This window comes from Asparagus officinalis, chromosome 8, assembly GCF_001876935.1.
Source record: "Asparagus officinalis chromosome 8, Aspof.V1, whole genome shotgun sequence".
Taxonomy (NCBI): Eukaryota; Viridiplantae; Streptophyta; class Magnoliopsida; order Asparagales; family Asparagaceae; genus Asparagus; species Asparagus officinalis.
This window is the reverse complement of record NC_033801.1, coordinates 86,065,338-86,076,655: the sequence shown is the minus strand read 5'-3', so window position 1 is coordinate 86,076,655 and position 11,318 is coordinate 86,065,338. Positions and strand designations below refer to the sequence as shown.

Sequence of the window (11,318 nt, the reverse complement as noted above, 5' to 3'; positions counted from 1 at the left end):
GATTCAATGATTAACGCCCACATATTACATGTGTGCTAAAAAATATCTGTATATGTAGTGGAATGTTGTAGCCATTGCTAAGATGAATGACTAATTTGAATATTTATATCCAACCAATTCTCTTTTTTTCTAATAGGAAGTTTGTATTCATAATTTGAGGATAAAGATTGGTGGAATCAAGAAACATGAATGCGGGAAGCCTCCAAGTTTGATTTTGTTTCCATGAAATTCTCTTAACCTTTTCAACTATAATTAACCCTCCACCCTCAATAATTCCCTCTCACCCCCAGCAGATAAAAGAGAAAAAAAAAACACCTCGCACCATCCACACACCAATACCTGCATGATCCGAAGAAGGGGAAAAAGAAAATAAAAAAAGAAAAAAAAGAAAAAAAGAAAAAATAGCCACCATACACCCACCCTCTACCTACATTCACACATTCTTGGCTACTTCCCAATAAAGATTTTGTGCAATTTCTATCCATTCAAGTATGATGTAACGTACCCAAAAGTTAAAAATGAAATCTCTGTTCATTTTGATCAAATCTTAGAGAGTCTAAAGTACAAAATGATCATGAATTGTCTTCAAATTCATCAATTGGCATATATGAATGTCGTCTAGCAAGTTGCTTAAAGTTTACGAATGCTCCATACCAAGAAACTTTTTGTGGTTTTTGAAATATCTAATGTGATCGTGGTTAGTGTCAATTATATTTACAAACCATAACATTCTCCAGAAGTGACATAACTTCAATACTGTCCATTTGGTCCACTTGATGTATTAGAAACCGAAGATCATAAAAATTCATTTCTTCTACGGCATTCTAGAACGATCCGCAACAAAATGAACGAAGTACAATTTCAGATTTAGATAGGGAAAGGTTGGATCAAATTAGCTTTATGAAGTAGCCAAAAAGTCGCTCAACCTAGTTTTTTGCAATTATTGTTGGACCTTGATCTCTTCTATCGACTAATTTTTACATTTTCAGTTGAGAATTTGAGCAGTGTCTAATATATCTAGATTGCAGGTTGATTTTGACTCCGATGAGGAAGACCCAAATGAACAACTAAAATCGAAGCAACTTCAGTTAATAACTGATCATTAGTACTATGGAACACTTAGATTAATGGTGAAAGCGAATGGAAAGACTCAATTGAACCTTTATGGATTTTCTGATGTTTATCTGACTGGTAAGTGAAGTTTTTTGGAAGTTGTTTGAATGATTTTGTTCGTTCTCCAAATGGAGAAACTTTTGCTTTCTTGATCGTCAGCCTGGTAATCTTCATCTTTTTTAATTTTTGAAAAAGTGTATCACTCTTACTTAAACAAGTACAATGCGTTCGTTCAAATGTGATTGTGTTTGTATCTGAACTGGAGTTCACTAATGACCCTTTGGAAGCATTTTCTTTTTATTTCAGAAGAAGTAAATCCTTTTGTTTCCTTTTCTGTTTATTCTTTAATATTTCATGAGTGGAATGACTTGTAATCCATGACAATCCTTGTAGTCTGAAGAGACTTGCACATCTTAGTTCATCTTACGTTAACAAAGGCCATGATATAGAAACCACATTGTTATCAAGTTTCATCACTCAAAAGTACAACATATACGAATCCTTCACCCAAATTTTTTGTGTGCTACATCCATCTTCCGTTCAGTTTTGTTTAGCATATTCCTTGTTAAGCTAACCAGGACATATGCTTCTTATTGCTTCCAAAATTAAGTTTCTCATAGGACTATCTCTAAGTCTTTAAGCCCATTCAGTTATAATTATATCAACCTCTCCTAGCTGTGCACTTTGTGACCTTTCTTGCGCGTGATAAACCATCTGGGTGATTCTTCATATTTATCGGCTAAGTGAACTCTCCAACCCCATTTGAATGCATTCATTTCTCCTATCTCTTAGTGTATATGTTTGTGATTGTTGTCATTTCTGCCATTCTCTCTTATAAGATTTGTTCACTTCAAAATTGCCTTTGTTTTGCAGTCAATGAAAACTATACCAGACACCTTGCCCGCACCCATCTGATGAAACTATTACCAGACACCTTAAGAGGCACATTTCTGAGGAAAAACTCACTTTTCCGATCTGATATCAACAGATACAATAGAGGTGGATATTTGAATTTCTTATGTAATTACAACAGCATTATTTATCCGTGGTGTGTTGTATAAGTTACATACTGAATTGCAGAATCGGAACTACTTAGTTCTATTGTTTAGGTCTTGTTTGGAACTGGGATTTGGCCGCTGGATTTAAAATTCCCAAGTTTTTGAAATCCAAATATCTCATTGTGCTCTATATTTGGGCCTAAGAGTTTCTCTTCATTAACAGTCAATTCATTAACAGAGAGTAATTGGTGAAAGCCCAAAACAACGGATTTTCAAATTCCACCCTACCCCCTTGTTATTTATCAATCCGCGACCCGACTATCCTTTCCGCTCTCTCTCCATCTCTCGTTTCAAGTCGCTGTTTCTCTCCGCGATCGTTTTCCTGCTTGATCTGGCTTTGCAGGTAAAAATATATATAACTCCCCTCCCCCTCCCCCTCCCCCCCTCTTCGCCCTACAGTTGAAACCCGAGATATGATCTAGCAATAGATACGAATCTATCGGCAAACGCGCTAGATCAGATCTAGTACTCTCGATGATTGATCTCTCACGTGATGTGGTCTCATGTAATGCTGAACATTATTTAACAATTGCTTTCTGATTTTTTGATGATTTTATTTATGACATGCATTTAGGTTTGATGATTTTGATGAGTAATTGTTCTCTGATATGTTTGATGTTTTTATTATAACATGCAATTAGCTAATTTGAGTAGGGAGGAGGGTGGGGGTGGGGGTGGGGAATTGTGAGGGTGTATCGAAAAAAAACTATAGCATAGGGGAGGTCCGCACTGCTGCTGGCTCAAGGTTTGTTTGGGGATGATATGGGTGAGTGGGGGGGGTGGGTGGGGGGGGGGGGGCGGGGGTTTGTGGGGGGGGGGGGTGGGGGGGGGGGGTTGAGGGTAGGTTGGAGCTGAGGAGGGTTGAGGGTCATGTGGGATAAGCGGTGATTTGGGAGGGGTGGTGCTATGGGGAGGTGTTGTGCATAAAGGTCAAGGAAAGGACTGCCCAAGACTGCTATGGGGATTCTTAATCTTGCTTTGTCAAGTGAAGATTAGGATTTAATTAGTTATTATCATAGTATTTTGATGATATGATTATGGTATTTGAATAAATTATATGAAGTCGAATAAATAATGAGTAGAGTTTGTAATATTTGAGATTGCTAAATTGTTTTGTTCTTATGTTTGATTATGAGGCATGCTAGCTAATTACATTTTCATGGTTGGGTGTCAACCTAATGAATATGGAGAAGAGAGAGAGAAGAGTATTATAATATATATATATATAATATATATATATATATAATATATTATAATATAATACTTATATATATATATATATATATATATATACTATATATATATTATATTAAAAAAAAAAAAAAAAAAAAAAAAAAAAAAAAAAAAAAAAAAAAAAAAAAAAAAAAAAAAAAAAAAAAAAAAAAAATTAAAAAAATTTTGGGAAAAAAAACAAAAAAAAAAAAAAAAAAAAAAAAAAAGGGGGGCCCATATATGCGTGTGTGTGCGCGCGCGCGGCGCGGCATGCGTGTGTGTCGCGCTGGGGCGCGCAATAGCGGTGTGTGTGCTTTCATATATATAAATATATATATATATATAATATATATCACTATATATATTGTTGTGATATCCTTCCAGGAAGGGAGAAAGAGAGAGATCACCATCTTATAAGTAATAGATATATATATATATATATATATATATATATATGAAAAAACACACACACACTGCATGCCCGCGCCCCCTGCCGCCACAAAGCAACGCAAGGCCGCGCCCGCGGCGCGCACACACACGCCATATATAATATATATAATATTATATATATTATATATATATATATAATATATATATAATATATATATATATAATATATATAGTAATATAATATATATGATATATATATACTCTCTCTCTCTCTCTCATCTCGCATATTCATGGTAGTTGACACCCAAACCATGAAAATGTAATAGCTAGCATCCTCATAATCAACACTAAGAACCAAAACATTAGCAATCTCAAATTTACACAAACCTCTAACTCATATTTATCGACTTCAATAATTTATTCAAAAATACCATAATCATATCATCAAAATACTATGATAATCATAATTATAATCCTAATCCTTCACTTGACAAAGCCAAGATTAAGAATCCCCCAAGCAGTCTTGGGTCAGTCCCTCTCCCTGGCTTTCATCCACAACACCCTCTGTAAGGACCATGAATTTTAATGCATGTTCATAATAAAAACATCAAAATATCAGAAACAATTCCCTCCATCAAAATCATCAAACCCTAATGCATGTTCATAATAAAATCATCAAAAAATCAGAAACAATTGGTTAAAATAATGTTCAGATTACATGAACCACCATCAGTGGAGATCACATCGAGAGTACTAGCTCTGATCTAGGGTTTTGCCACGAAGATCGTGATCTATGCCCTAGATCATATCTAGGGTTTCAACTGTAGGGGAAGAGGGGGGGGAGGGGGAGGGGGAGGGGGAGATATATATATTTTACCTGCAAGCGATCAAGAGAGAAGAACGATCGGGAGAGAAACAGGACTTGAAACGAGAGAGAGAGAGAGAGGAAAGGATAGTCGGGTCGGGATTTGATAAATAACAAGGGGTAGGGTGGAATTTGAAATCCGTTGTTTTGGGCTTTCAAATTCCTCTCTGTTAATGAATTGACTGTTAATGAATTGATTTGAAATCTTAGCCCAAATTAGAGCACAAACTAGATATTTGGATTTCAAACACCTTGAATTTTAAATCCAGGGCCCAAATCCCAGTTCCCAAACACAGCCTAAACATAGAACTAACGTAGTTCCAGATTCTGCAAATTCAGTATGTAACTTATACACACACCAGGATAATAATGAACTGTTGTAATTCACATAGAAATTCAAATATCCACCTCTATTGTATCTGTTGATAGTCACATATCGAGAAAAGTGAGTTTTTCCTCAGAAATGTGCTCTTCAGGTGTCTGGTAATAGTTTCATCAGATGGGTGCGGGCAAGGTGTCTGGTATAGTTTCATTGACTGCAAAAAAAAGGCAATTTTGAGTGAACAATCTTATAAGAGAGAATGGCAGAAATGACAACATCACAACATATACACTAAGAGATAGGAAGAAATGAATGCATTCAATGGAGGTTGGAGGTTGCACTTATCCGGAATAAAATGAGAGAATCAACCCAGATGGTTTCATCACGCGCAAGAAAGGTCACAAAGTGCACCAGCTAGGAGAGGTGATATCATTATAACTAATGGCTAAAAGACTAGAGATAGTCCTAAGAGAACTTAATTGGAAGCAATTAAGAAGGATATGTCCTTGGTTAGCTTAACAAGGAAGATATGCCTAAACAAAACTGAACGGAAGATGGATGTAGGCCACACAAAAAAATTTGGGCTGAAGGATTCGTTATGTTGTACTTTTGAGTGAGAAACTTGATAAACAATGTGGTTTCTAATATCATGGCCTTTGTTAACCGTAAGATGAACTAAGATGTGCAAGTCTCTTCAGACTAACAAGGATTGTCATGATTACAAGTCATCCACTCATGAAATATTAAAGACATAACAGAAAAGGAAACAAAAAGGGATTTACTTCTCTGAAACATAAAAGAAAATGCTTCAAAGGGTCAATTAGTGAACTCAGTTCAGTACAACACAATCCACATTTGAACAGAACTGCATTTGTACTTGTTTAAGTAAGAGTGATACACTTTTTCCCAAAATAAAAAAAAAGATGAGATTACCAGCTGACGATTCATAGAAGCAAAAGCTTTCTCCATTTGGAGAACGAACAAAAATCATTCATAACCCAACTTCAAAAAACTTCACTTACCAGCTCAGATAAACATCAGAAAAATCCATAAAAGGTTCAATTGAGTCCTTTCCATTCGCCTTTCCACCATTAATCTAAGTGCTTCCACTAGTACTATGATCAATTATTAAGCTGAAGTTGCTTCTATTTTAGTGTCTCATTTGGGTCTTCCTCATCGGAGTCAAATTCAACCTGCAATCAGATATATTAGACACTGTCAAATTTCAACTGAAAATGTAAAAATTAGTCCGATAGAGAGATCAGGTTCCAACAAATAATGCAAAAAACTAGTGTGAGGACTTTTTGGCTACTTCATAAAGTAATTTGATCCAAACCTTTCCCTATCTAAATCTGAAATTTACTTCGTTCATTTTGTTGCGGATCGTCTAGAATGCCTAGAAGAAATGAACTTTTTATGATCTTCGTTTCTAATACATCAAGTGGCACCAAATGGACAGTTTGAAGTATGTCACTTCTTAGATGTATGGTTTGTAACATATAAATTGACCACTAAACCACAGATCACAATCTAGATATTTCAAAACCACAGAACAAAGTTTCTTGGATATGGAGCATTCTAAACTTTAAGCAACTTGCTAGACGACATTCATCATATGCCAATTGATGAATATGAAGACAATTCATGATCATTTTGTACTTTAGACTCTCTAAGATTTGATCAAAATGAACAGAGTTCATTTTTAACTTGGATACTTTACAATCATACTTGAATGGAATAGAAATTGCCACAAAATCTTTATTGGGAGTAGCCAAGAATGTGTGAATGTAGGTAGAGGGGTGGGTTATGGTGGCTATTTTTTCTTTTTTCTTTTTCTTTTTTATTTTTCTTTTTCCCCTTTCTTCGGATCATGCAGGTATTGGTGTGTGGATGGGTGCGAAGGTGTTTTTTTTTTCTCTTTTATCCCTTGGCGTGGGGGTGGAGGATTATTTGAGGGTGGAGGGTGTAAATTATAGTTGAAAAGAGTTAAAAGAATTTATGGAAACAAAATCAAACTGGATGCTTCCCTATTCATGTTTCTTGATTCCCACCAATCTTTATCCTCAAATTTATGAATACAAACTTCCTCATAGAAAAAAGAGAGAAATTGTTGGATATAAATATTCAAATTAGTCATCAATCTTAGCAATGGTACAACATTCCACTACATATACAGATATTTTTTAGCACAAATTGTAGATACTGTGGGCTTAAATCATTGAATCTTTGGACATGGGATTTGATCAATAACTACAAGTCTACAAGTGTAGAAACAATGGATATAAAAGAAGAAATACTGTAAACTCACCTCCAAGCCCACAATAAGAAATTTGAGATCCATGATTTTACATATTTAAGGTAAGTTTCACAAAACTACCATGACCTTTGGGGGTTTTGCGCAAAAATACCATAAATTAGTTTTATTAGAGAAAATATCATAGACCTTTTTCAGTAAATTCTCATGATTGTCTTTAGCGTAAATTGTCATGTGCAAAGCACGTGAAATATATGGACAATTTCGTCCCTCTGAAGAGAGTGTTAGTTTTAGTTGTGGGTTGAGATTCATAAATATGGGAAATTTAGACTCTTTTTACCTCAGAGGTTAACACATTTAGGATCAATTTCCAATAGTTCATGATATTTTTCTACAAATTTAAAATTATATGGTATTTTCCATAATAAAAATAGTTTACTGTAATTTTGCATGAAACACCTCAAAGTTCATGGTAGTTTTGTGAAATTTATTTTAAAATTCACCAATCAGAATTTACCAAAATCACATGTTTTCGCTGTTTGTTCACCTTCACATCCTAAGACTCATTCACCTTTGTGGGTCCTCATAGTTTCAAGTTTTGACTTTGATTCTCTCTCAAATATATTAGAAACCTGAGGTTCCTTTCCTTGATGATGAACATTAACAACATCAAAAGCTCTGATTACTGCCATGTAAAATCTTGCATTTTGCAATTCCAGCAGCATCTCAACTCCATAAAATGACCCAATCGAGAAAGGAAGCATTGTTTTTTCACAAGAATCCTTTTTGTGTTGCCCCATCCAAGACAGAATTTGGGAAGATGATAAAGGAAAAGATAGCACTACTGTCCTGTTTGGTTTAATTACATATTGACTTTGGTTCCCTACCTGAAGCAAAAGGTTAAAACGTGTCCTCTAAGTGAGTCAGGTTTTATTGGAGCAGAGAAATGGGGTACTTGGTATTCATTCAAGGCACTCATTACCTGATATCGAGATATGTTCTATCAGTTTGCGACCTAATCATGCTCATTACAATTAACAATTAGCTCCTTCGGCAATTCCAATTTACTATGCTATGTTCTACAGTTAGGAAATACCTGGGACTATCATCAGTTTGTTTTCTCTACTGGAGTTACTATAGCCAAAAATAAAACAATAAACTGGTGAGAAAATAAAAAAATTATAATATAATGATCATAGATCAAATAATCTATATATAGACAAGATGACAAACTATTTAAATGTACCTGCAAATCATGTCGCTAAATTCATTACAAGGACAAATAGATGATACTCACATTTTCATCCTTGTACCACTTTCCAAAGCCATCACGCTTCCAACCAGCAGCAATAAACTTGAGCTCTTTCTCTCGATGCTTATGTTGTTCATTATTCCAGTCTGCAAGCATATTACCGGCAGTTTCAGTAACAACTACGCTCTTCATTTCTCTACTTCCCTGAGGCTCTTGAAAACTTGCACATATGGGTGTCTCTAGCACATGATTTGGGGCAGATAGTTTCGAGTTACGCGGAGACACATGTTTATTTAGATTTTTAAAGGATGAATCAGGTTTTCCTACTTGATCCCATGACCTATTGGATTGTATCTCAAGAATGGCCTTCCGTGTCTGCTCAATAAGTGGCTGATTCTGCACCTTAGCTCCCTTTACTTCGATTGAAGGACTGCTAGAGGCAGTGACAGAACCAGAAGACAGGGCTATTCTCTTGTTTAACTCGTCCTGTCTTGATAATCCCCTTTCTTTTAGCCTGTAAACTGCAGCAATGTGTCGAGCTCCCTTGGCATGCATCTGCCAAACTATACTAATCAGAAATAAGATGGCAGGCAAAAGACAATGGTTATCAAGTGTAAAAGAAGAAGACTACAGTTCCAAACGTATATATTGCTGAGCATTAACATGTCTAAGGCAGCTCCATCCATGCCAAAAGTTCAAGGTTGGATCCACTCAGCTGACTTTGCACCTTCAATATTTAGTTTCGGGAAATAGGTAAAACGTTTCAAGCAAGGTTTTAAATGTCGGATATCGGATTCATGTCGGATGGCTGAAATCCATGTCGGATAGCGGAAATCGGGGATATATCGGGGGACATTGACTAAATATCGGATTGTCATATCGGGTAGTGCGCATATATATAATATCATGTCCTAAATGTAATCTAAGCATTCATAAATTCAATATAAGCATACTTATAAATTCTATAGACTAAACATATAAAAAAGAATAATATATGGATTTAGGTTCATAAATTCTTTCTATCGGGTTCATAAGAAACCCTTAAACATGAGAACAGGTCAAACGAGTTTGAGTATTTATCACTAAATCCAAACCCGATAACAAAAAACAGATCTTAAAAAAAGTATCATATCGGTCGATTTTTCAAAGCTGAAAAATAGGTCGATATGCCTGATATGACCCTGATATTTTTGATTTGGCCCCGAAAACCGACATAAGAGTTGAAAACGTCCATGTCGTGTCAGTCAAGCCCTCAAACCGATATGTCGACCGACATGTCGGACATGTCGGGTGACATTTAAAACCTTAATTTCAAGTACCAAGTCGTATAGCCCTATTAAATGTTTGTAAGTTTATTTATAAGTTTACAGAGAGAAGGAATGGTCAGCAAATTCGTAATATAGAATTTCAGTTCAGATTTATTCAAGGATGATCAAAGTGCCAGACACAGGATCACACATGCAAAATGTTGGAATTTTGGCTGGAATTTTTTGTAGATGATTAAGTTAAATCAAAGGATGAATGGGCGTAAAACTTTAAGAGATAAGCTAACATAAACAAAGGCATTGAGAAAAAAGAAAAGTTGGGCTTCGCTCTCATGTAAGCACTAGCATACAAAAAGTAAACAAATAACATGGATTTTTTTAAATAACTTCAAGTCTTCAACAAAGCTAAATTGACATAGATGAAGAAGCTATCTACTTAAACATTTGATGTCCCTCTTATCTATACAAAATCTTAGGAGTCAGAAAAATGGGGCTTGCTCCCTCTTAGTTTTGAGCATCCTAGGGGAGTACATGATAACAAATAGTTTTAACAAAATGATGAATACTTGGCCCACACAAGTTCCAATAGTTTCTTTACACATTTATATCATGAAATAAGTTAGTTTCTTATACTTTGGATTTATTCAATCACCAAATGTATTGTTGCGTCTTTCAGAAAAAATTTCCCAAGCTTCATCTCTTAAATTTCTGTGATAACACAGTCTATGTCCTATAATATCTATTCATAGGCCAACTCGTAATCCAGCATAGACCATGCAGAGAATGTGTCGTTCGTGAAGCCCATCTGACTGAGCTATTACATGAATACAATTTACATTTAACATGTTCAAGAGACTAGTTATTATGAACTATAAATAAATATCAGGCTCAAGTCTTTTCTTAAGAAAAATCTTGCCTTTCCAAAATAAGTAAACATTGTATTCAGTCATTTCTTATTTTGCCTATTTCTAGGGGCGTGGGGTAAAATTGCTTAGAGAGGAGTGTTGAAGCTTCTACAACTGGTGGGAAGCTTTACATGGTGGCTGAAGTTTCATTCTTCCTTTCAGCAAGATGGTGCAGGTGGTGGGGTCGATTCCCTAATTATTGTAGAATTAAGCTCCAGAATTTGCTAGCATCCTTTTGTCAAGACTATGACGTTATGTATTTATATCTTTTTGTAATTGATGTTAGCTGTTGGGAGTTTATGACTGTGATGATGTAAAGGATACCGTACAGCTGATCACACCTTAGAGCTGGCCTAGCTGGGGTTGTGGTCAAATTTATGTAGTCAGCTCTTTTGGGGTAATGTACTGGCTGGAGTTCCTAGTCTGGAGCTCCATCCTTATTCTCAACCAAAAAAAAAGTTGTTTTCAGTCATTTCATGTTCTCTTGGGTCAAATTTAAAGCTGCTATGAGAATGAAAATTCCTTCCCTCAACCATCAGAACATCGTCAAAATTTTATCGTAGCGTCTATGACTTGAGACAGTATAAGAGCCACCCTGGTTCAAGTCTAACCTCGAACATAAATAAAAGAGATAAATAAAAAAGGGAAAATGAGGATCCAGGAGACAAGGAGCCTGCGTAGG

The 11,318-nt window shown here is 35.5% G+C and overlaps 1 protein-coding gene across 2 annotated transcripts in view; it reads right to left on the bottom strand.

Annotated features, from left to right (window-relative positions):
• Nucleotides 5,061-11,318, bottom strand: part of LOC109819898 (sodium channel modifier 1-like) — a 7,181-nt gene continuing 923 nt past the window's right edge. The window contains exons 2-4 of one of the 2 annotated variants that reach the window (XR_002241659.1): nt 8,512-9,021; nt 5,983-6,153; nt 5,061-5,174 (exon numbers count right to left, since the gene is read on the bottom strand). Coding sequence is in view for 1 of the 2 variants with exons in the window: in XM_020385867.1 (XP_020241456.1) it covers nt 6,106-6,153; nt 8,512-9,021 (558 nt within the window). In the remaining variant the exon portion in view is untranslated. Of the gene's footprint in view, nt 5,175-5,722; nt 6,154-8,511; nt 9,022-11,318 lie in introns of those variants that run through there. The other variant, XM_020385867.1, reaches the window with a different exon arrangement.